Raw genomic sequence first — 23,223 nt, 5'->3', positions numbered from 1 at the left:
CTCTGGCAGCTCGTTTAGCAGCAGCAGCAGCAGCAGACGGAGGACTTCCATCGGTCGTCTCGCTCATGGCTCAGAAAGAACTGGCAGATAATTTCGCAGTGGCGAACGGCAGCGGCAATTTCGGCTCGGGCGGTGCACATATACAGATCCGCCGCCACCGATCTGGCTCTCTGATTGCCACCGCACAGGGCGAACGGCAGCGGCAATTTCGGCTCGGGCGGTGCACATATACAGATCCGCCGCCACCGATCTGGCTCTCTGATTGCCACCGCACAGGGGTTGCATTGGAGGAGGAGCGAAGAAAGGAATTAAGTTCGAGCCGGCGCTTTGACAACCGGAGACTCGCAGGAAGAGGGGGGAGGGGGGCGGCGTGTACACCCAGCGGCAAACGATGGGGGCAGAAGCGCGCGCAGCAAGCGGACAACACGATAAAGGGAGGAGGGAAGAGATAGCAGCGACTGACTGATGCCGCTGACGCCGATAGTGAGTCAACCCCAGCTGCGGAGTTGGTTTCAGGGACAACGCCGCCGATGCCGACACAAACAATATGATACCCTCGCTTCCGCAGCGCTAAGAACCAGGTCTAGCCGTGGGAAGGTGGTCACGTATTCGTCGACGTGCCGGGGCCTACGTGAAATAACCGGCGCGTCGGCAACTGAAGAGCACCCTATCCGCCACACAACAAGGGGGGGGGACCCTTTCCTCCTCTTTCTGCATGGCGGCGACGGTGTTCTATGCAGTCACGTTATCTTGACTCTCTAGCGGCGTCAGCGGCATCCAGCGGTATCAGTCGGTCGCTGCTAGCGCTGGGGGGATGAAAGGGGGGCGGAGCTGGTTACGAGGCCGACGACAACGCCGACGACGACGCGAAACCCAGCAACGGACGCCAAAGAGCTGCGCTCTAAAAAGTGCATGCAAATCACTGGCAGTACGAGAACTTGCCTCGAGAGACGGTTAGGTACAGCGTAGAGCAGCAGTGAATAAAGACACGTGCGCCGGACTATTCCTCTCGCAGACGACCCAATACTTTCACCCTCGTAATGGTTTACGCAGCCTGGGGTATACGTCGTCTTGGTGGGTTGCCGTAAATACTATGAAACCCACTCACCGTATTTCTTGCGCAGGTAAATGGCAGAGCCGCAGCAGCTTATAAGGCTCCTGGATATGATGGCGATGCGGTCTCCCAGAATCTCAGCCTCGTCGGTGCTGTTTGTAGCGAGCAGCACCGTGGTCTGGGCGCGGGACTTCAGTATGGCGTCCCAGATGACGTTTCGCGAGTCCGAGTCTATTCCCTCCGTCGGGCAGTCGAAGAAGGCGAACTGAAAAAGAAAAAGGAGCGCGTGTCGGACTGCGGTGCAGTTACTGGCGCTCGCACCGCCTGCGACACGGCACCTTATGTCGTAGGTCCAATATCAGCCAGCCTGCGCGGGTTAACATCTCGCTAACTTTCGAGCTAAGAAATGAGAGGTCCAAAATATAGGTGCCGACAGATCCGACAGCCATTGACTTGCGCGTCGCTCCATGTGACAACTTTATCCTTAATCGTCTTCGACAATATTCCCATCCTCTTCCCAGCCTAAAGCGGCAGCTTCATAGAACGTATTTCAGTTGTCGCTACAAATTGTAGTCACACCTACATGCTTGTAAAAAAAAAAAGGAACAGCGCATGTATAGAGAGCTTGATCATTGCCACTTCGCGTTTAGCAGCTTTGAACAAGGAACTACGTTAACCATGAAACCTCTGAAGACTTGGTCACGTCATTAACTTTGACGTAGAAAAAGGTTTCGTGACAATATAATACGTCATATTTCTTATTTTTATTTCCTGCACGGAATGTGACGGCATCACCACCGCTTCTTTGTAACGTCACGATCTGCAGTGGCATCACCGAGCATGGAATATGTCACATACGTTGCATGTAGTTGTCACATACCATTGGTAATCAGCCCAATGCATCACATGACGCTCAAAGTTCTCTCCTCCTAATTTCAGTAAGAACACCCTCTCAATTCATTTTGTTGTTGTTCCGAAGACACTTGCATCACTCTCTATTCTTCATGCCACGCTGCTCTCCATCTCTCGGAGCATGTCCATAATTTATTTGTCATCAAAACGGCAAGCAGTTTTCAAAGCTGTGCTATCCGGCGTTCTTACTGACACCATGCATATGTGACTTGGTCATGGCAGACTCGCCTCTGGGCTATCGAGCAGGGTCATGGCTACTTGAAGCCGCCGCTGCTCGGCGTAGCTAATCTTGCTTGTGAGGCTCTCCCTCTTATCGATCAACTGGAACTGCATCAGGAGCGTCAGTATCAGGTCTTCGATGTCCGGAGCATCGCGCAACTGTAACGAAAAGCGGAGAAGCCTTCGTGAATGCATTGCGTGTTGGAAGATTTCTAGAACGTTAGAAAACCAAACAACCGCAGAAGCATCATCACGAACCATTTCTTTTTCCCGCTGTCCACTTAGTTGCAACGCCTTCAATGAACATATTAGTCAATAGTTCTGTGTATTCGAATCCTATGCCGTAATATTGTGTATCCTTGGATACTAACAACACGTTTGTTGTTAGTATGTTTATTGTTGTTAGTATTGTTAATATGTTTATTTTTGCATTTTTGTATCTTAGCGTTTTTTTTTGTGTGTGTGTAAACTATTTGTTTAGCTAACGTAAGCCACATTGCAACTTTTTTTTTTGTTGTTCTTCCGAAACTCTGATTAACCACGCATGTTGTTAATACAACGGTTAAAGAGGTTCCGTGTCGCGCCACAGATGAGGCGATAGAAAGTGGCTCACGTGTGCTATAAACAGCATGTTCTCCTCCACCGTGAGAAATGGAACGAGCGTGCTGTTCTGCGGGCAGTAGCCGATGTTTGCCCTCACTTTCCACAGGTTGGTGCGCATGTCCGCGCCATCAAAGAACGCCGTCCCCGACGACGGCTTTATCGCACCTTCGAAAAGACAGAGAGAGACTGCGCTGTAAATGGAGGAATTCCCAAAACAGCAAACAGTAACGAAAAAATGCTAAGTACAGTGTTGTTAATTTCGCTCAATTGAACTCCTGTTCCGCGTCTAAACGACAGGTTGGTGGCCCGGAAAGCAACATGCAGCTGCACCGACTTTTGGCACGTAAAACCCCGCTATTTATTATCGTTAATATTAGTTTGTACGACCTTCCTTTTTCCTTATTACACACGTGCGCGCATGCGCGCGGCTTGTCTAATCAAGGAAGATGACTATGCGTTAAATTCAGCAGTTCTTTTTAAAGAATTTCACGCTTTTGCAATGATCGAAGTGAAAAGACCCATTGTCCCTATAATCGCACCTTCGTGAATACGACGAAGAATCAACCAGTATAGAGCCCGACCAACTCGGTTAGGTCAACTCTATGATGGTGCAGAATGCTTTCCCGCGTGTATAATTTTAAAGAGCGCACGAATGACACTGCCGAGGGTATGACATTGAAGTCTGACAAAAATTAGTAGCTGACTTTTTAGCTGCAGGGCTTCGAACGAAGCTGCGTATTTTGAACTTTGTCGCGACGTGGACGCAACGTTTCAGACGTCGACAGACCTGTGATAACTCAAGTGATGTGAACAACGACTCTGACGACATGAACAAGCAAGAATTGCAGTAAATAAGCAGGCGTTGATGCATCATACGCCTCTTGGCCACTAAGAGCGACATGCCAGAAAACAGTGTATTTCTTACAAAACAAGTTTGAGGCTACAGTCGTCGCATACCGCCGCGTTCGCAGGCTAAAACAACTGAATTTTCTTGTTTTGAGTGAAATAGGCTCTTGAGGGCGTTTCGTCTTGTTAAGTAATTTTTCGCTTTGCGCAGGTGAGTACTATAATAGTACACCGTAGCTTTCGGTCAACTCGTATTACCGGTTAGTGCGCTCACTTTCATTGATCCTCCAGGTACGGCTTAGCGACATTTTACAGCAAATGGAGTGTGCATGGCCGATAGTGGCATACGCAGCGGTATTCAAACTTGCCAGCATGAGCGTATAAGAAACATGTATGGACTAAAACGACTAGAATTTAACAGATTATGAGTCAAGCTAGGTTGAGGACCTACCTGCCAGCATTCGGATCAGCACTGACTTTCCGCAACCGTTTCTTCCCAGTATGACTGTGATGCTGTCCATGTAACATTTTATCGTGACGTTGTTAATGATGTAATGTTTCAGGTACAACGGATTAATGACCTGTGGGTAGAAAAATAAGGACGAAGTTAACGCCAGCTTTCAGCCTGCAGCACCCGCTTCACGCTGCTTGCTATAACAGCTCACAGTTAGCTGTACAATAAGCTTGCAAAATTTACCGCTTGTAGCAGATCGCACAATATTGTATGGTGCCTGTGTCGGCGGCCTACAAAACGCAAGCGCGCGAAGCATCGAAGTCTCGAGGGTCGAAGTACATCCGGGTGAACGGACACATCAAGGGCGAAAACGCGCTTGAAGCCCTTTTTACGCAACCCTGTCCGCCTCAGGAAAAAGAGTTTTACCGAATGCTGCTTGAAACTCTCGAAACTTGTGGAAATGGCCCACATTTTTCGGTTCTATGTGCCCGCAGCTCAATTCAAAATAATGCAATTCTGCCGGCACTTTTATTATCGAACGAAGCCTAAAGAAGGCTATTATCGAACGAAGCCTACAAGAAGAGGCAACAATTACTGGGGACAGGGAAGATTTGTTGTTGAAGAAGAGCGTACGGGCAAGGTCAGCCAAATCGTTGCAGTGAAGCTGCAGTGAGCCAGCCGGATCGCCAGTAATTGGCGCGAGTGTGAGACGTTCGGGTTTCCAGCTATTCTTGCGCTGTGTCGTTTGACTGCTCGCTTACGCTTGACGCTACCTGGTGAACTGTTGAATACGGCCCTTAAAATGATCGATGGCAGCTCTCACCTTACTCAGCTTGTAGATGACAAGGTGCGCCTGCTTCTGCTCGCGCAAAGGCTCGAAGAGCGTCGTATTCTCTTTGATCTCAGTAAGGCCTTCCTCCGGGATGTCCACGCCTCGCCAGAGACCCCAATATGAAGGCTGCGCGGGCAGTGGCAGGAAACTTTTTGGAGCGCTCAAATGCAGTTATATATCGAGTTAAATACACATCATGCAGTTACTGCAAGATGGGCTTGTTGGTTGCCACCATATTTTAAAACACGTTAACGCGTTCTTTGCTGGGACACGTGGTGTTTAATTGTGTTTAATCCTCGTGTTCCGTTAGACTTAAAGCAAGCAATATGTTTCTGTCCCTAATGTGTCCAGTCTTGTGATGTAAAGCTCAAACAGTCAATTTTAACCGTCTCTCGTCCTCATAACTGGTGTCTTACGTGGCGTAATGCCATTCTGGATGATTAACTGCTTGGCTGCGGCCGTATCACACCGCGGCCGCCTGGACAAGAAAATAGTATATATCGTGTTATATCGCCCCCAGTACGCACAACTTTCTCCTTGTTGCTAAAAATGGCCGCAATCATACATTTTAAGTGACCTGTAACCAGAAATCACCGCAGAAACTTTCTTTAGGCGTCATCGATTATTATATTCGCGAACGAACACAAGGAGCTAGTGGTTGTTTACGTCGCTTTTGCTCTCTCTAAGCTACACGTCCTACCTGAGCCCAAACGCTGTCTCAAGAACAGGTGCGAGCTAGTATCCAAGTAAGCGAGCGGAATGGAGCGACGCGGGCGTTAAGATTGAATTAAATTTGGAGGTTTCACGCGCCAATACCACGATCTACGTAATTATGAGGCGACCCGCAGTGAGGGAGGCTGGATTAAGATCTTTCAACGTGCACGTAAGTACACAATCGTTTTTGCATTTCGCTCCCCATCGAAATGCAACCTCAAGCTCAGCAGCGCAACGCTGCAGCCACTGAGTATAACGCAGCAGGTGCGACACAGACATGAGCTTGATGCCTGCATGAATGATGTAGTCCGCCCATGTTGTTAATTTCTTAATTTCTCTCTCAACTTCGAAACACCGCAATTCCCGCACAAGATTGTTGTTCCCTACCACTTCTAGTTCTAAAAGAGGATACTAAGAGGCACACTAGGTAAGTACAACGTCATGACACCACTGCCCAGCAAGGCAACAGCTTACCTTTAGCCATGTCCTCGTAAGATAACGTCCTAAAATTGTCGTAAACCAATATAAAGTAAAGAAGTGTCACCGGCAGCATGCAAGAAACTTAAATTTCTTTACGATTTGATTAATCAGCGTCTCGGTTCACCCCGCATATAGCTTCAGCTGCGCAGCGTGGATTCTTCTATGCGAGCTACACTGAAAAACGGAGAATGCAACGCGGGCATTGTGCAAGCTTCGCGCACGCTTGCTCACCTGAAGGAAGAACCAGTACGTCTCCGGGAACGTGTAGCTGTGTGGCCACACGTTGCTCAGGTACCAGCAGAGCACGGCGCTGACGAGGCACGAGCCGCCCATGGCGTGCAGCACGCGGTACACGCAGGTGCCGTGCAGGCCCACGCGGCCCATGTTGAAGAAGTGCGCGCCGGGACCTGGGCGCAGCATTCGGCGCGGCAGCCGTTCGCGGGTGTGTGAGGCACGAAAAAAATGTTTCCACCATCGAAGGCTGCTACGCGCATGTTTGTAAAATGTAGAGCGCGTATTTGTTTATAACAACAGATTCAGAAGGCGGAGAAGCCGCGTGCGGTGGAAGAATGAATGGTAGAAGTATAGCGTTCCATCCGAGAGCTCCTCGCTGGACTGTCTCATCTTCGGGGAGGCTTTCGTCTCGTGCATCCGCTTGGCGTAGGTCGCCGCGGGGTTTGCGTGGCAGTCGGGGCGACTTCTTATTCTCGCACTCCCGCATCGTTGTAACTCGTGCCTGTCGCAAATGTTGAAGGTCGCGCCCGATTCTACAAACACGGCGCGATCGAGATTAGTGCAGCAGCAGGTGAGGAACGGACATCGCTATTCCGTGTCTCTTTCTCTGCATTAAGTTAGGAATGCATATGATGGATAATTCATTGCCACGATAAAAAAAATCAACAATTGAATATAACCACTAAAAGAGTTTGCTCAAGTTTGAAGAAGGTAACTCTAAAAGCAACGAAGAGTTACGGTCAGTTTCATGTGGCAAATAAAACTGCATCGTTTCGCACTGGCTCACTTTGGTTATTAAACGAAGCTTTCTTTACCAACATTCCCCAATTTGACGTGCATGGTTTCCTGGCTGTTGGGTTGGTCGCTATCTCGGCGGACATATTTGTGCAAATATATACAAAAGTTAGATGAAGGTGCCCACGAAATGGCTCATGCATATAAACCTTGTATGCTAACCACGTATGTCCAGCTCTTCTCTGCGTAACATAAAAATATTTGAAACAGAACAGCACGGTATTCAATTCTTGTCTCTCTTCTTGCTCCCTTCTTGTCCCCGTGAATACCGCGCTGTTCTGTTTCAAATATGTCTTACCAACTCGCCCAAACGTCTGTTTTAACATAAAAACAACTTCCTACATGAAATAGGAACACATAATCTCGGCTCACAGGTATCTCTTAAGCACACCGATCTGTTCATAAAATGGCGAATCACATTTCGCAGGTTCTTTGATTTACTTTACTCTATTTAGCCGTTCGGCATGTGACACTGGGAGTGCGCCCGTTCATTGCCAATCCTCCAGAATGCATGGTCAGGTCCCACTGTGACACAAGAGGTACCGAATACGTAAATGTTGCTTAATACGTGCCGCACTATTTTGTGCATAATCCTGCCATCACCATTCTTCTTTTAGTCCTTGTGACATCACTGCGTATGCATCTCACACTGTGCATCTACCTGACTTAAACTTTACATTTCGGCATATATCTTGTGAACGATGCAGTGCGTAAACAAAAAAAAAAAAGACCAACCCTTCTCCTACCGGGAAATGGGGGTAAGCGAAGCTTGTCCTGTTTGCACCTGACCTTCGTAACATTTAAGTAACCCACAGGTAAAGGTTCCAGATTGCTTCGGTCTCCCGCTCCCTCAGCTCGGGATCGTCTCGTTTCTGTCGAATTGCCTGAGCTCGGGCGGCTCTAACGGCTGGATCGGTACGCCTACGGCCAGCGCTTTCACGGGCGAGTTCTCGCCGCCGCTCGTCGAAGGCTTCCCGTTCTTCAGGGGAACGCACAACGCGTGGCCGTCCCATTTGTTCTCCAACACGGAACTGAATGGAAACGAAGCCGGCGGCAGCACGCGCGACACCCTTAAATCCCTGCCCTTTCCCTCCCTGGCGGAGGCGAGACGATTCCAGCGGCATGGTAGCGCGCGTGGCGTGAGCGCGCGCCTATGCCGCTGGAATCCTTGCTGATAACTCGCGCTCCGGCGCTGGCGTAGCTGTCAACTAGAGTGTACTACGCACTGGCCGAACAGCGCTCTCCCGTCGCGTGTGGAAAAAATGTTCGAGGGCGCTGCGAGCGAACTGGATTGGGGCGGACACGCGGTTCGCGGCGCATTCAACGTAATTTCGCTGCGGGCGCTGAGACCGAGTGCGCATGCACGCTTTTATAACGGTGCTTTATTTCAATTGCAAATTTATATCGACGCCTTTCTGCTACGTATACACACTTGATGCAGCCAAAGTATACAGCGAGCGCGCGTTCGTTGCGCGGACGCTGGCGGACGCCCAGTTTTTCTGGCAGAAAGTATGTGCAGTAATTTTTTTTATTGTTTCACTTGCTCTGGTGCGCCTGCGACACCTGTCGGCGGGTATCAATAGTATTAGCCAGGTGAACTGTTATCTTTAAAATTGTTTTCTGAGAGTAACACGTAATTTATTGCCAGAAGCAGCCTATCTCTGACATGAAGCTACGTAAGAAAATTTTATTGATATCATGCCATTTTACGCGCGCTTCTTGTTGGTGGAATGTCGATCGGGGAGAATGATCAACGAAAACAATGTTATAGTGAAACAAACCAGGTTTATTGCGTCACGTGAATAAATGCAGATTATCAATGCACTTCTAGGTAAATGTTAGGGTACTAGACATATATATGTACAGTACATATATGTAAGAGAAAATTACCGCATATTCTAAATGCCCTAATTAAAAAAGTGAAAACTCCCAACCAGAAGAAGCGTGTTTCTTTTAAAAGCTGCACCAGCCCTAGGTGACCCAATCGACTTTCCGAGAAAAGGAATCAAGGCAATCATTGGACGTTCATTTGAACAACAGTATTAGGGAAAATATATTGCCTACGTACTCAAATTGAATCGGGGAGACCGGGAGGTCTTTACCAATGTAATCTCTGTGGCTTCACTGGCGATCTCTTTAAATAAAGTAGAAACATACAGTCTAACCGAATGGTATTTGCTATTCAGATCGCATTCGAGTTCAGAATTCACAAGGAAATATATCGAATAGCCGTTTCCGTTCGAATGTAATGCATAACAGCATTTTTGAAGTCTCGGAGGGGAGGGGCCGATGCAAGTGAGGACTCTTAGTCCGAATGATTGTCCTGGTGGAGAGCCGTGGCTTTTGCGCAGAGGCGCACCCGTTCCTGAGAGAATTCACGCACAGGTGCTAATCGGTTTTGCTAAGGAAGTTCCTAGCTGTCATTCAATATAAACGCCCCGTTTTAGGGCAGCCTGTAAATCTGCTAACTTGATTCAGGCAAAAAAAAAATAATTTTTTACAGTCTCGCCATGTCTGCAACCCATGAAAACTGGGTGCCCAATGTGGTAGCAAACTTAACACAGCAGTTCTACAAGTACGTCTACGCGTGTGTGAGGCATGCCGCTCCTTTAGTTGTTTCATTATTGTCCTTTTGATAGTGTACCGGATAACTGAAAACAGCTGTTCATAATGCAGAAGCTACTTAGTTGAGCCGACGTACAGTTGGAAAAGGCATTACATTTAGGTAGGAAATATAAAATAAGCGCAACATGTTTTTCTCGGAAATCAGACTCGGAAATAATTTCTTTCGTTTACACCCCTACAAAAAAGCCGAAGGACGCAGCTATACCTTCCTTTTTTTTTTTTTAATTAAACAAATTCTGGCGTTTTACGTTTGGCGATATGGTTATATGAGGCCCCCTGTTCAGTTCTCACAACCTAGAGTTCTTTAACGTGCGCCTAAACAGAAGTGCACGAGTGTTTTTCCATTTCGTTCCCATCGAATTTTGCAACCTGGTTTGAACCCGTGAGCTCGAGTTTAGCAGTGCAACGCCATATCCACTATGTAGCCACTAATTAGGCAACCGCGCCGCTTTTTCTTTTTTTTTTGTGTGTGTGTGTGTGTGTGATAAGCATGAACTGGACAAAAAATTTCACGTGGCTTACGGCCCAAAGATTAGTATATATAACGGCTACCTAAAACTGTTTTCGGCGCCCGAGGTCCGACCGCGATAAAAGAACCCGTAGCAGTTACTCCGCGCTCTGTTACGCGAGGAAGACGGAAACATGACTGGAACGTTGCACTGCAGCTTTTCTTTTTCTTTATTTATAAGAATACTTCCCGTAAATCTGAGTGCAGGGCGCCGGATGGGGCAGACGTGTTTTATTTGCTTGAAGCGACAAGCGGGAAGTTTACATGTGCTTTTCCGTCTGTGTTTCGCAAGACCTACTGACGGAAAACTATGTGCGCAGAAATACACACGAGAGGTGCATGCTGCTTGAAGAAGAAGAAAGATATTTGTTCTGCAAAGGGAACCGTACAATAACATGGTAGAATGAAAGCCGACACCGCGGCCGCAATGCACGCGCAATCACCGAGCGGTATTTAAAAAAAATGAAACAAAGAAGAAAAAAAACGGCGTCTTTTCCTAAGGCATAAATGCATGCCATATGCAATTGTAAATACCGTTTGAGCGGTCTGAACGCATATACCAGCGTGCGAAGTAGTACGAATGAGCGTTCCGAGAAGTACCGCCAGCAGTTTCCAATGGCGCGACCTTGAAAGTGCGCGGGAGCCTTGAGGCACAAATATTGAAAAATCTACGGGTGGGTACACATATACAGCTCCACTGTAAAACTGCATGTCAATAAATTTGTGACATTTGTGGTGAACAAATCCATGAGATAACGCGACGCATAAAATGAAAGCAAACAATATTATAGGCATCGCCGCTAGTTGTAAATCATTTAATTAACCTCTTCGCTTAAGCTTCACTTCCCATATATGCCTATGTGTGCGCTGAATTTGCATATCTTCTATCGCATTGTTTGTGCGGGCATTGAATAACAGCTGTACAATAATGCGCAAGGTAAACAAGCGACATAAACGGACATTTCTGTAACTCGCTCTGCTTCTGGCTATGCCGTTCCTGTCATGCGAAACAAAACGGAACGCATATACACAAATTTATATTCCTTCAAATGCTGCGAAGATATCGGAGAAACTGATGGCCTCTCACCTCCCTGATAGTCGAGATCAGCGACGTTTATGAGGAAGTAGTTGAAGGCCACATTTGGCAACAGGAGGCAGAGGGTAATGACCTTCTCCAGAACATTTCCACGAGCCACGGCGGACGGAACGGACGATGCGAGGCCGAAAGGAACGACCAGGGACCCGAACACCACGAACGACATGGTGACCAGGCCCACCGACGCTGCGACGAAAGTGAGAGAGTCATATCTGTAGTCCTCAGCTGCCTCAGTGCGCGCGGTTAAGAGGGCTTCGAATGTTCATCGATACCAGCGCCGCAGTAAAAGACACCTCTTGACCGCAACAGCGCGGCCCTGCCTTGCACGCAACGTAGTCATAGACGTCGGAACTCCGTGGCCTTTCCTTGCCTCTCCTCCCTCTCTCTCTGTCCTCGTCACGAAGGGTTAGAGGAGCGTTTAACATGTTGTACATTCCATTTTGTACAAGCGGTGTGCTTCAGTGTATCTGCAAGTGCTCTTTGTTAAAACTCGTTAGAACTCGTTAAAGCTGGCTTTTCCGCACTAAGTGAGATTGTGGGGAAAATACCACCTTATAGGTGGTAGTGACGGCAGTACGCGCAAGCAGACCACAAGCTGTAGCATTAATCATTAAAAGAAAGTTTAGGTACGCTTCAAGCTGTCTATTAACTCGCCTTCCCACAACCAAGCAGTAACTTAACAGATAGCGTGATTGGTAGAGTGACTGGCATGGGCAGGCTGTGGTGTCCGGTTTAAACACCAGATTAGGATTACATTTTTCTTCAATTGCTAAAACCAATGTTATGCTGCAGCCTAAGTTCACCTGTAGCCTTATGGTACATTCAGGTGGATTAGAATTGAATGTGACTACTACTACCACCCACTACTGCTAGTAGTAGTAGTAGTAGTAGTAGTAGTAGTAGTAGTAGTAGTAGTGATGGTGGTGGTGGTACACTCACGCCTGGGTACGAGCGTGGCGACAACGAGGCAAAAGAGGGAGCTCGAGGCGCAATGCATGATAACACCCATCAGCAACAAGACGATGTTCGAGCGCGGCAGCAACGTGTGCGTCTTGGTGAGCACGGTTGCGGGCAGCGAGCCCATGAGCAGTATGATGAAGGACCAGCAGAAGCCGCCCAGCCACCAGACGAACTCGGACAGCCCATTGGCTACCATCAGCTCCTGCGTTTCACACAAAAGTGACATTCGCCGCCACCACTTCGCATATCCATTGCTTATACACGAACACAGTGCGTAGGTCATGTCATAATTTGTCCTGACACGTTGAGCGGTTCGTTTTTCGTGTTCCAACAATTGTTTCTTCCACGAATCAGCGATTTCAACACTTTTGACTCATTCTAACTTTCTTTGCCCTGAAAGACGCACCGCTTTTTAAATAAATTAATTGTGAATGAATGAATGAATGAATGAATGAATGAGGTAACGAGAAGGTGGACGCAATCATTCCGAATCGGGAACATAGCTGCTTTTGTCATAAACGCTACTCCTGGAACAAAGCCATCCGCGCGCTTACCTTAGTGCCCGAGCACAGCTCAGAGGCGGTCTTCTTCACCAGGAAAGGCTGAATCATGCACATGCTGACCACGCAGGGAAAAATGCCGAACATGATCTTGATGTATGTAGCGTCGCTGCGGGTCGCGCTCTGCTCCTCCACGTCGCCCGGCAACAGCAGCTCCTCATCGAGGGCCTCCAGCGGTTGCTGAATGCTGTACGCGTCGTCGCCCTCCTGTCGGCAGCATTTAACGAAGCAGATTTAACAATGTGGCTCGAAAAGAAGCAAACGGGGCTCCGCAAGGTCACTTTCAGGGATGTGTTCGGCATGCGGTGAAATGTACTTTGTTTATTTCTCTTTTGATATCTCTACTTGCATACCGTGTTTATTGAACGTCGTCGGACATGCATCGTCTCGCTTGCTATAACAACTACATCACAATGTTCTCTTAGAGGCTGTTCTAAATTGCAAGTGACACGTCCTTGCTTAGTGAATGGAGTCATCGCCTTACACACTTCCAACAACGACGCAGCTCTGCTCTGATGAAATCGAACTCACCATCGGGATCAGGTTTTGGCTCTCACTTGAGACGGCGCCGAGGTAAGAAGCTGCCCAGGCGAATACGTCTGGAAAATGCGTTGTAACAAAAACACCTTACATAACGCTCAGCCACAGCGCGCGCGCGCGCGCGCGCGCGCGCGCGCGTGTGTGTGTGTGTGTGTGTGTGTGTGTGTGTGTGTGTGTGTGTGTGTGTGTGTGTGTGTGTGTGTGTGTGTGTGTGTGTGTGTGTGTGTGTGTGTGTGTGTGTGTGTGTGTGTGTGTGTGTGTGTGTGCGTGCGTGCGTGCGTGCGTGCGTGCGTGTGTGTGTGTGTGTGTGTGTGTGTGTGTGTGTGTGTGTGTGTGTGTGTGTGTGTGTGTGTGTGTGTGTGTGTGTGTGTGTGTGTGTGTGTGTGTGTGTGTGTGTGTGTGTGTGTGTGTGTGTGTGTGTGTGTGTGTGTGTGTGTGTGTGTGTGTGTGTGTGTGTGTGTGTGTGCGCGCGCGTGCGTGTGCGTGTGTGTGTCGACATTAGTGGTTCGATCGAAATAGTCGTTTTGGCACGTAAAACCCCAGAATTTAATTTAATTAATTTTATACTAAATTTGAAGTCGAAAGCGACAGTGACACTATGGACAAAGTATAAAAAAAGGACGCGCATGCGCGCTGTGAGAACTGTGGAATTACTCTCTCTGTAATATTGGGTTTGATGTGACGCGCTAGGGCCTTCCTCTACATGACTAAATGCGATTCTACGTGACATTCGGTTTCATCGCAACGCTCACAGGCCACAGAAGTTGTGTTTGAGACGTTCATTTGTGTTTACTTTATTGGCGCTGAAAAAGTCAACTTCAAGCAGTGTAGTGAAGCCAGCTTTCTCTAGATTTAACCAAACTTTTGAGGATGTTCATGGAAATAAATATATTATTCTGAGTGTATTTCGGGTATCTATTATTATGGGCCCATTCAATCAAGCACTTGGACAATATTGGAATTTTGGAAACGCATTTACAAACACAGCTTTGGAGGTAAAGGTTTAGAGATATATGAACCCAAAGCAATTAAGTGTAGCTGCAACACAGAACATTAATTGCCTTGCTTCATTGATAAGCTCAAGCTCTACAACAATATAGTTTGTTTTAACACCTACTTACCTACAAAAGGGTACAAAGTACACGCATCTTTGGCATAACACAGCACTCATAACGAACTAAACCAATTAAAATGAACTAGTAAAAACCTAAAGAAACCAAGGTGAACCCTCACTCATTGACAAGCAGCTAGCCTCACGCTCAGGTGACTTATGAAACAGTTTGCTGTGCCAAGAATCTTAGTCGAACAAGGGTGGTGAGCGTCATGTGCAGTGCCTCGGGGAAATGCCCATGCAGCAGTACGACAATGCCTGCTTTCCTGTTTTTGCTCGTTACATCAACCGATTAATTGCGACTAAAACCAAAACCAACCAAAAAATTGAAACCAAATGACCAAACAAAAAATTTAAAAGTTAGAATTGCCCCAGATAAGGCACTGTATCCTAGACAGCTTGTCGAATGGGTGCCGCAGTGCTACAGTTGACATGCCTAGAGGAGGCCGCGCCCCTCCTTACGAAAAGGGGTGCCACCCCCCCCACCCCACCCCCAAGACATTAAGCACTGTCTTAGGCATAGCCTCATGTGACTTAAACATACGCTGTGTGCAGTAACGCATGGAGGAAATCCTGCAAATCTTGCATACGGTGTGAAACGCAAATTCGTTCCAATGCAACTGACTTCGATGGCTTCAGGACATTATATTACAACGTTCAGTACTTTTTTTTCTTTTTTTAACAACGTAATAGGCACGGTTGTCATCCCCTGAACGCCCAGCGCTGGGCCGAATCTTGTATACCTGCCCTTGAGCAGAAAAAGGAGTGAAGAAGAGGAAGATACATGATTGCCCAAGAAAGTATTTGCTGTTGATCAAAGCGTCCGCAAGTACTGCAGCTTTACCACGATGAACGTAGTCATCGCGTGTATCGGGTGCGTGTGCCCAGACAGCGTCGTGTACTATACATGTGTATACGCACCGAGGCCTAGCCGCGCGTTCCCCTTGTGCGCGGAGGTGCTGGTCAGCGAAGCGACGTAGATGTACACGTAGGTGATGAAGGCTGGAAGCAGGAACTCCAGCACGGTCAGAAACCTCTGCCGGCGAAACTGGTACGTGTAGACGTCCTTCCACAAGAGCAAGCGGAGGTGGAGCCACCACAGAGACATTATTACTGCTGCGAGCGCGGCGAGAGCTCGAGGGAGGCTCGTTCTCGTTGTTTGTTTCGTCGTCTTTTCAAATAGGTGGCGTCGTTCCTCTGTAAAGGAACTTGCCCACAACGGGGCCGCGAGTGGGGGAGCTGTCTTTGAGATGCGCACGCAATAAAGCAAATTGCACCTTTAAGAGTGTGTTCACGACTCTATAACTCATCCCTTTACAGTTACACTCATAGAAAAGGGTGTTTAGGCAAACTTATACATCCGTTTGAAAGGGTGATTTTTTTTGTTGTGATTGCGCCCTTTTTCCCTCAATGCGTATTTGGCCGAAATGCAGAATACGTTTTATTTTACAACATCTTTTATTACAAAAGTATACTTGCGGACAACTTTCTGTGGCTATGAAGAGAAACCTACGGAGGAAACGCGCGCACAAGTGAGTACGCTTCTGAAAATAGTCCCGCGTTTTAATCCACCTAACTTTAGGCTGGGGAAGAGAAAACGTAAACACCTTATTATCAACAGTTCAATAAGACAGAACACAGCACTGAGTGAAAAGGTTTACTTACTTTGCCGCTTTTCCCTTCAGCGTCGTGGGAAACGCGAAACCGTCGTACGTGGACGCTGCGTCGATTCAGCGTCTGTTCCGAGCAGCCAAAAGCACTGTCAAACACTGCCGGACTACTTGGCGTTGTAACACATGCGCAGCAGCCCCGCACTCGTAGCTTTCCCTTCATAGCCACAAAAAGCTGTCACCGAGTCTTCGGGACCTCTGCCGAAGTAATCCCGAAGTGTTTTTAGAGACGTCTATAAAAAAAAATCGAAGAAAAAATAATAGCGCAGCCTGGATTGCCAATCAGAAGTGTTAGCTCTCGACCACTACTTTTTTTTTTATGAAGAGGGGGAGGGGGTGCACAGTGACAGTCACACACAGAAGAGGCACAATCACAAGCACTGTTCATACTTTAAGCGAAAATGCAGGTTGCGCTTTAGGACTGCGGTAAGGATTAGGCCCCTCACCAAAATGAGGTACCAGTCTCGGTTGAATATCACACTCATCATAAACATTTTTTTAGGTGCACAACCTTGAGCGCTGCACGGGCCCGGGCCGACCCGAAAGCCCGGGCGCGACCTGGCCCGCGGGCAGGGCGGGGCCGTCCGAATCGATTTTCGGCGGGCCCGAGCGGGACTCGGGCATGAGGCACGGGCCCGGGTCGGGATTGAAGCCACGGGCCCGGGCCGATCTCGAGCCCGCTCATTAAAGGGCCTAAGTATAACTTTGACTCTTTGAGTACACGCGAATATTATGCATTGCATGGTCCAAGGCATTTGGTGCCAAGCTGAAGTGACACGTGAAAAGAGCTGGCTCTTAGTATACCTCAGCAAAGAAAATAGAAAAAACAGTTGAAGTTTTAATTTTTTTGCAGCGAAGGTCGGTAGTCAGCCTATTTCGTGTCCACGTCCGTTAGTAGAAATGTGGCGCGATCCCGGCGGCAGTTAAGGCCAGGAACAGAGGCCCGTACCCCAATAAGGCAGAGTCTTCAAGCACACCGCAAAGTGAAGCGAACAGTGCATACATTCTTTGGAATCACGTATACAACATACAGAACAGCATACGTCTCAACAAAGAACAAGCGCGAAACAAAGCACTCGAGTCAAATAATTGATGACAAGGCGCTTAAGATAACAATGCGAAGCACGTTTCTCGGTAAAAATTACTGTTGCGCAAGCTGCCGCAGCAACGCCCCTCCCCCCGATATTAAGAGGCATAACCCCCCCCCCCCTCCCCGCTTACGCCACCACTCCTCATACATATTCCTAAAGCGCCGCCAAATCAATGTTGAGACTTGACAGCTTTTCGACAGTCAACAATGTGCTGCTTTTTTCATTCCTTTTGGATAGCGGTAGTAATCGGCATCTCCCGGGCTGTGGAGGCCAGTTTCCTCATCGATTCGGTGATTGCGCGATTAACTTGAGATGCGTTCAGTTGTCCCCACCTATTCAAAGGTCACGCGTCGCATCGGTGTTGCTTCGTTAGTTCAACATTCTTTGTTTAGACTGATCCAGGGACTAGAAAATGGATTCGGTTCGTGATCAGCTGGTTTGTATGCTCGTGGAACGATTTGCGGCCGGAAAAAACGCCAGTTGCGTTTAACTTTTCCTTCTGCTTCATTCCTCGAGTGACGGTTCGCCGCGGCGCTGGCAGATCCTCGGAACCACATACCCGCGATATAGGTTAGATAAGGTGAAAAATAAAATAATGCGAGACAGCGTCCATAGTCAAACCCTCTAATAACCCTTAAACCCTTAAGTAATATGGCTGTTACCGTCTGGTTTTTCCCTAATTGTACATCACTTTTCGTGCAAAATTGGCAACTGGAAACGAGAATAGCAAGGAGCTGACAAATTAAGCGATCTACTAAGGGAGAGAGCCGAGGCAACAGCCAAACAGGAAGGAAAAGAGAAAATTAACAAATTTAACGGTTGTTTTTGAAAATATTTATGAATAAACATAAACCCTATTTAAAAAGGAAGCAGTGAAAACGCCGCCGGAAATGGAGAATGATTCCGTGTGTTTTGAATGACGCTTCTAGAGTTATCAGTCAAGCCGCCTGACGTATCCACTTCTCTGCTGTGATTATGTAGGTATTTTTGTAGCCTTCTGCGGTGGGCGCAGTACGTCTAGAACCGCAGCGTCCTGCGCTCTGCGCGGTTGTACGGGACTAGCGGCCACTATATACGCAACTCCCCAAATAACAATACGCGTCGGTTTTGGCACTTAACTTGGTAGAGCAGTAAACGAGGGATCCAGAAGAACTGTGATTGTTCCGCAAATATATATTTATAATTCTTCCAGAGCTAACTCAAAAAACGCTGCTATAGTCGGATACAACTTAAATCTGCAGTGAAGCACTGCCCACGCCCTCATAACCGCCAGCACCGTTCCGCCCCCCCCCTCCCCCCCTGAAGCAGCAAATAATTCGTAGTTCAAACTTTTCCTATAACCCAAATAAGGCGGTAACCACAAAAAATAAAATTATTAGCGCGTAATTTTATACGTTTTCCCTTGCTTGCTTCTCTGGCACAGCCATCTGAATGAAATGCACCCTTGTTGGTACAATCGGTTTGGCGTTGCGATCCGATTTGCGCTTTCCACAAATTGTGCATTCCCATGAGAAAAATCTGTTCAAAAGGTACACACTATCATCAGAGGCCGGCAGCAGGTATCTCGCAGCATGAGGGTTGATTTCAAGAGTACTTCTTTTAGAGTCCGCTGGAGGACATCCCAAAATCGGATGGCGTCTTTGCAGCTAATCAAACAAAGTTCAGTTGTCTCTGGCACATTACAAAGACGTCATTTAAAAGAAGACACAAAACTATCCCTTTTCTGTAGCCACGTTTTTACCGATAAATCTTCACTATAAAGTTTATAAAATAATGTTTTGCAGCAAGATGATATGCACGTACATTTTGCGAACTCGCTTTAGTACCTCATGTCCTGGCCATTCAATGTATAGTGATTGGTAAAAGGGAGGCGGAAATAGCATGAACAGTACATGTTTGTATGACGTTTTACGCGACACGGAGTACAAGTATACTCGGTGGAAAACAGAACTGTTGGGAAACGAACCGCCAAGCAAACCTCTCGCATGAACCCCCACAAGCATATAAGCGCGAATAAAAATTTGAAGAAGCAATTAAATCAGCTGAGGCATTAACAAGTGTGACTTGCATAAATCGCCGAATTATAAGATGCGAAGTATCGCGGGAAAAGAAGAAACGAGACACTACTTATCGCACGTAAAGATGCACTAAGCCCCGCCCAACCGCACTAACTGGCCTAAAGATACATTGTCACGCTTCATCGGCTCAAAAGTTAAGACCATACGAAATTTTCAAAAATTCGGTGAAAGGTTTAGATGTAATGCCTGGCGCAGTTAATAACTTGCAATGCGTATTAAATTTTTGTTGCCCAGAACTTATTGCAGGCTTCAGCTCTTCCGAAACTAAAAAGTCGGTGTGGAACGAATGTCTGGGCGTAACTTTGCGGCGCCGAAGCCCGTACTTTCCAATACTGCACGCTTAAATGATATGCGTCTAGCGGCACGCCAAGATACTTTGGCGGAACATGAGTCCAGGCTTATAGCACCATGCATGAGACGAACCGTAAGCCTAAACTTTTCGAGGAGTTTCTCCGTGCTCCAGATACGCTGCCGAATTTCTCTATTGTAGATACGACCTTTTCAACATTGGGCTTATTGGAACGCTAGATCACTTGCGTAAGCTAACACTTTTACCTCATTACTCAGTATGTCGAAGCCATGGGTGCACCTCGGCTAAATTACGCTGAAGCATAGTGGTTTCAGTTAAAGGGCGAAGACTATAGTGGTGACATCGGACATCCTTGTTTTACCGAAGAACAAATAGAAGCGGGTTACAAAATAGACGTATTTGCGAAAGCTTTATCTAGTAGACTCCAATTTGGTGTACAATAAATGCATTTTACCGGTGCTGACACATGGGGCAGACACTTGGAGAATGGCAAAGAAGCTTGAGAACAAGTTAAGAACCGCACAAAGAGCGAAGGAACGAAGAATGTTAGGCATAACCTTGAGAGACAGAAAGAGCGGTTCGGATCGAAGAGCAAACAGGTATAGCTGATATTCTAATTGACATCAAGACAAAAAAATGGCGCTGGGCAGGTCATGTAATGCGCAGGTTAGGTAACCGTTGGACCATTAAGGTTATAGAATGGGTATCAAGAGAAGGGAAGTGCTGTAGCGGACGGCTGAAGACTAGGTGGTGTGATGAAATTAGGAAATTCGCGGGTGCTAGTTGGGAATTGGTTGGCGCAGAACAGGGGTAATTGAAGATCCCAGAGAGAGGCCTTTGGCCTGCAGTGTACATAAAAGATGATGATGATGATGATGATGATGATGATGATGATGATGATGCAATTTGCGAAGTCAATTCTCATTGCTTCCCACCAGACGTGCGGAATTAGGGGCCGATCCATTCAAACCAACGTACATATTGCCCGTACACTTGTTCCCTACCGTTACGATACGAATGAACAGCTTGCAATGCTTCAAGTAGGCCTTAAAGCTTTTGATTGTGTCAGTCATTCCTATTTCATTTCTCTTCTGGAACACGCCAATGTCGACCACTCCACCGACACAACTACAGGGAATAATATAGCCTCTTAAGAGTGCAGTAGCGCCTCTGGCTGCTCTGATAGGCTGACGCCACGCTTTTCAGTAATTCAACTTGTCGATAAACCAATAGCAAGGTCAAACAATTTAAGCGAAGCTAGCAGTAAGGTGTGAAAAGCAAGAAGGAGAGAAGGGGACGAAGTATAGTTGTGCCTTTCCACTTTACGACCTGGGCGTACCACCTACAAAATAAATATCTTGTTCTTAACGGTAGAAGATTTCTTCGTCATAAGCCTGCGAATGTTTATTCGAACCGATACAACAGAAAACAGCGCAAGACTTACAGCACATAGTATTGCGCCGGTCCTGATCCTAAGCCAGAAGGTACATGAGCCTGAACAACCGTGACCATGGTCGATGCGTTATGATTTGTTCACGATTGGCAGCTGATCTATAAGATAACACCATGCTACAATGCGTGCCAACCTTATGGGCGTCCGCTGCATAGTATATCACAGCGTATCTGCCAACCTGTGAACTTCGTATAGCTGTGAACTTCGTATAGATTTCGCATTGGGGAAAGGAGGGAAGAACATGCATTTACCTACCATGTTGCATCAGTAACACTCTAGTAATGATTATTTACCTTTGGACGCTAGACACAGGCAACAGTAAACTTGAAACAGCAAAAATTGACAACAGAGTTTTTTTAGCGCTCTTGATGCTGCCAATATTTCCTGCTTCAGGTACCTTATTTGAATGAACTTGCTGGAATCAAGTACCCTTCTGGTATATAGAATTTTGGGCACCACAATTTCATTAATGCATTAAAATGAGTGTCAAAGTGGCAAAAAATTTACTACCGATTTAGTAGTAAATGCGAGATAAATGCATTAGCATTATATTGCATCTCTTTGAGGTATCCGGATCAATGATTTAAACTGCGTTCACCACATTGCAAAGTGCTGTTCAGAAGCTCACTCAACACACATACTGCCACTTCAAGGAGCGAATAGCAACTGACAGCAGTTCAAGCAGACCATTGTGCTACACTATATATATGCATACATACACACATTCATCCTCTTTAAGCTTTCCTATTTTCTCTCTATCTCTACCATGTGACCGGCTTCCCAGATACATACACACAGTTTCCCACTTTGACACCCCTAATGCTTACACATTAAAACTGTAGGTGTGTGAAGTGTGGGAGGCCGGTTACATCACAGAGGTATAGATGGGAAGGGAGCTTAGATGAGCATGTATGTGTATATGTATGTAAGCATATAAATAAATAAATATATGTACATAGTACAACTGCCTTATCTACCAATTTTTTGTCTTTTTTATTCACCTGGAATGTCTATCTGGATGACATTTCAAATAAATTTTTGTTCTAATTATGTTCGAATCCTATATGCACACACTATTAATATCTGTATACTCACATCAACGTGTATCATTTTACCTTTGCTAGAGTGCTCGTCTAAAGTTTATTATTCTGTGTACGTCATGAAACTATAGTGTTGAAGAGCAGACTCTGAAGACGGCATGCTTCAGTGTCAACAAAATCAATGAAGGATACAATCCCAGAAAAAGGAAAACAGTAAGCTCAACGTGATAAATTATTCCGATATAAGCACAGTGAAAGTGCCCTGGTGAATACGACAAGGTGGGAAACACAGACAGCTGCCCATACTGCGGAGAGCCTGTGAGACCTACGACGAAGCACATCTCGCATGGGACTGCAAAACCCACGATATGGCAAGTAAAAGACACATTAGGCAGGAAGAGATCGCAGCTACAAGGAGCAGATTCGGCCAGTAGGCAGCCTAAAGGCCACCTTCATGGGGCCCGACTCTCTTGCTGTTGCCTCAAACATGGCTCGTACACACGAGGGGGCTTTTGCCAAGGAGCCAAGAGTTGCAATGCACCAGCTTAGAAACCGCTCCTGGTAGCAAGCACTCAATGATATACTCTTGTCATAACATTTATTCATGTATGTTATTCACATTACCCTGATTATTTACTCATGTCCAAACGTTTTTTGCATTAAAAATAAATTGCACCCCCATAAGGGTGTTATGAAAACTTGTATGCTTTACAAATCTCAAATAAAGTTTATATGCATGAACACCCTTTTAAAGCACTAGTGATATTAAATTTAAAACACGTTGGCGGGCTAGTTGGTTAGAATCCATGATACAGTGTATAAGCACGACTGAACGAGGACGTAGAAACCATCGACCACCCATTTTTGGTAACTAAGTCTGAACAAGTGGTGGGATTCTTTAAAGACTGGCAAGACAGGAACCTCGTCTCTTTTTCTATTGACTTAAAGGACCTGTGCTATTCTCTTCCGCAGAATGACGTGATGAAATGTGTAACTGACTGCATTGACAAGTTTGGAGCAGTTCGATTTCAAAACTCT

At 46.7% G+C, this 23,223-nt stretch overlaps 1 protein-coding gene across 1 annotated transcript in view; it reads right to left on the bottom strand.

Moving 5' to 3' along the window:
• Window positions 1-15,936, bottom strand: part of LOC142575272 (phospholipid-transporting ATPase ABCA3-like) — a 55,973-nt gene extending 40,037 nt beyond the window's left edge. The window contains exons 1-11 of the mRNA XM_075684489.1: window positions 15,465-15,936; window positions 13,424-13,491; window positions 12,887-13,099; window positions 12,312-12,534; window positions 11,364-11,558; window positions 6,346-6,521; window positions 4,912-5,046; window positions 4,086-4,215; window positions 2,799-2,953; window positions 2,195-2,344; window positions 1,109-1,319 (exon numbers count right to left, since the gene is read on the bottom strand). Coding sequence (XP_075540604.1) covers window positions 1,109-1,319; window positions 2,195-2,344; window positions 2,799-2,953; window positions 4,086-4,215; window positions 4,912-5,046; window positions 6,346-6,521; window positions 11,364-11,558; window positions 12,312-12,534; window positions 12,887-13,099; window positions 13,424-13,491; window positions 15,465-15,651 — 1,843 coding nt within the window. The 5' untranslated portion in view covers window positions 15,652-15,936. The remainder of the gene's footprint in view (window positions 1-1,108; window positions 1,320-2,194; window positions 2,345-2,798; window positions 2,954-4,085; window positions 4,216-4,911; window positions 5,047-6,345; window positions 6,522-11,363; window positions 11,559-12,311; window positions 12,535-12,886; window positions 13,100-13,423; window positions 13,492-15,464) is intronic.
• Window positions 15,937-23,223: the final 7,287 nt, after the last annotated feature.

The sequence above is a fragment of the Dermacentor variabilis genome, chromosome 3 (genome assembly GCF_050947875.1).
Source record: "Dermacentor variabilis isolate Ectoservices chromosome 3, ASM5094787v1, whole genome shotgun sequence".
Taxonomy (NCBI): Eukaryota; Metazoa; Arthropoda; class Arachnida; order Ixodida; family Ixodidae; genus Dermacentor; species Dermacentor variabilis.
This window is presented reverse-complemented; position numbering and strand designations above follow the sequence as displayed.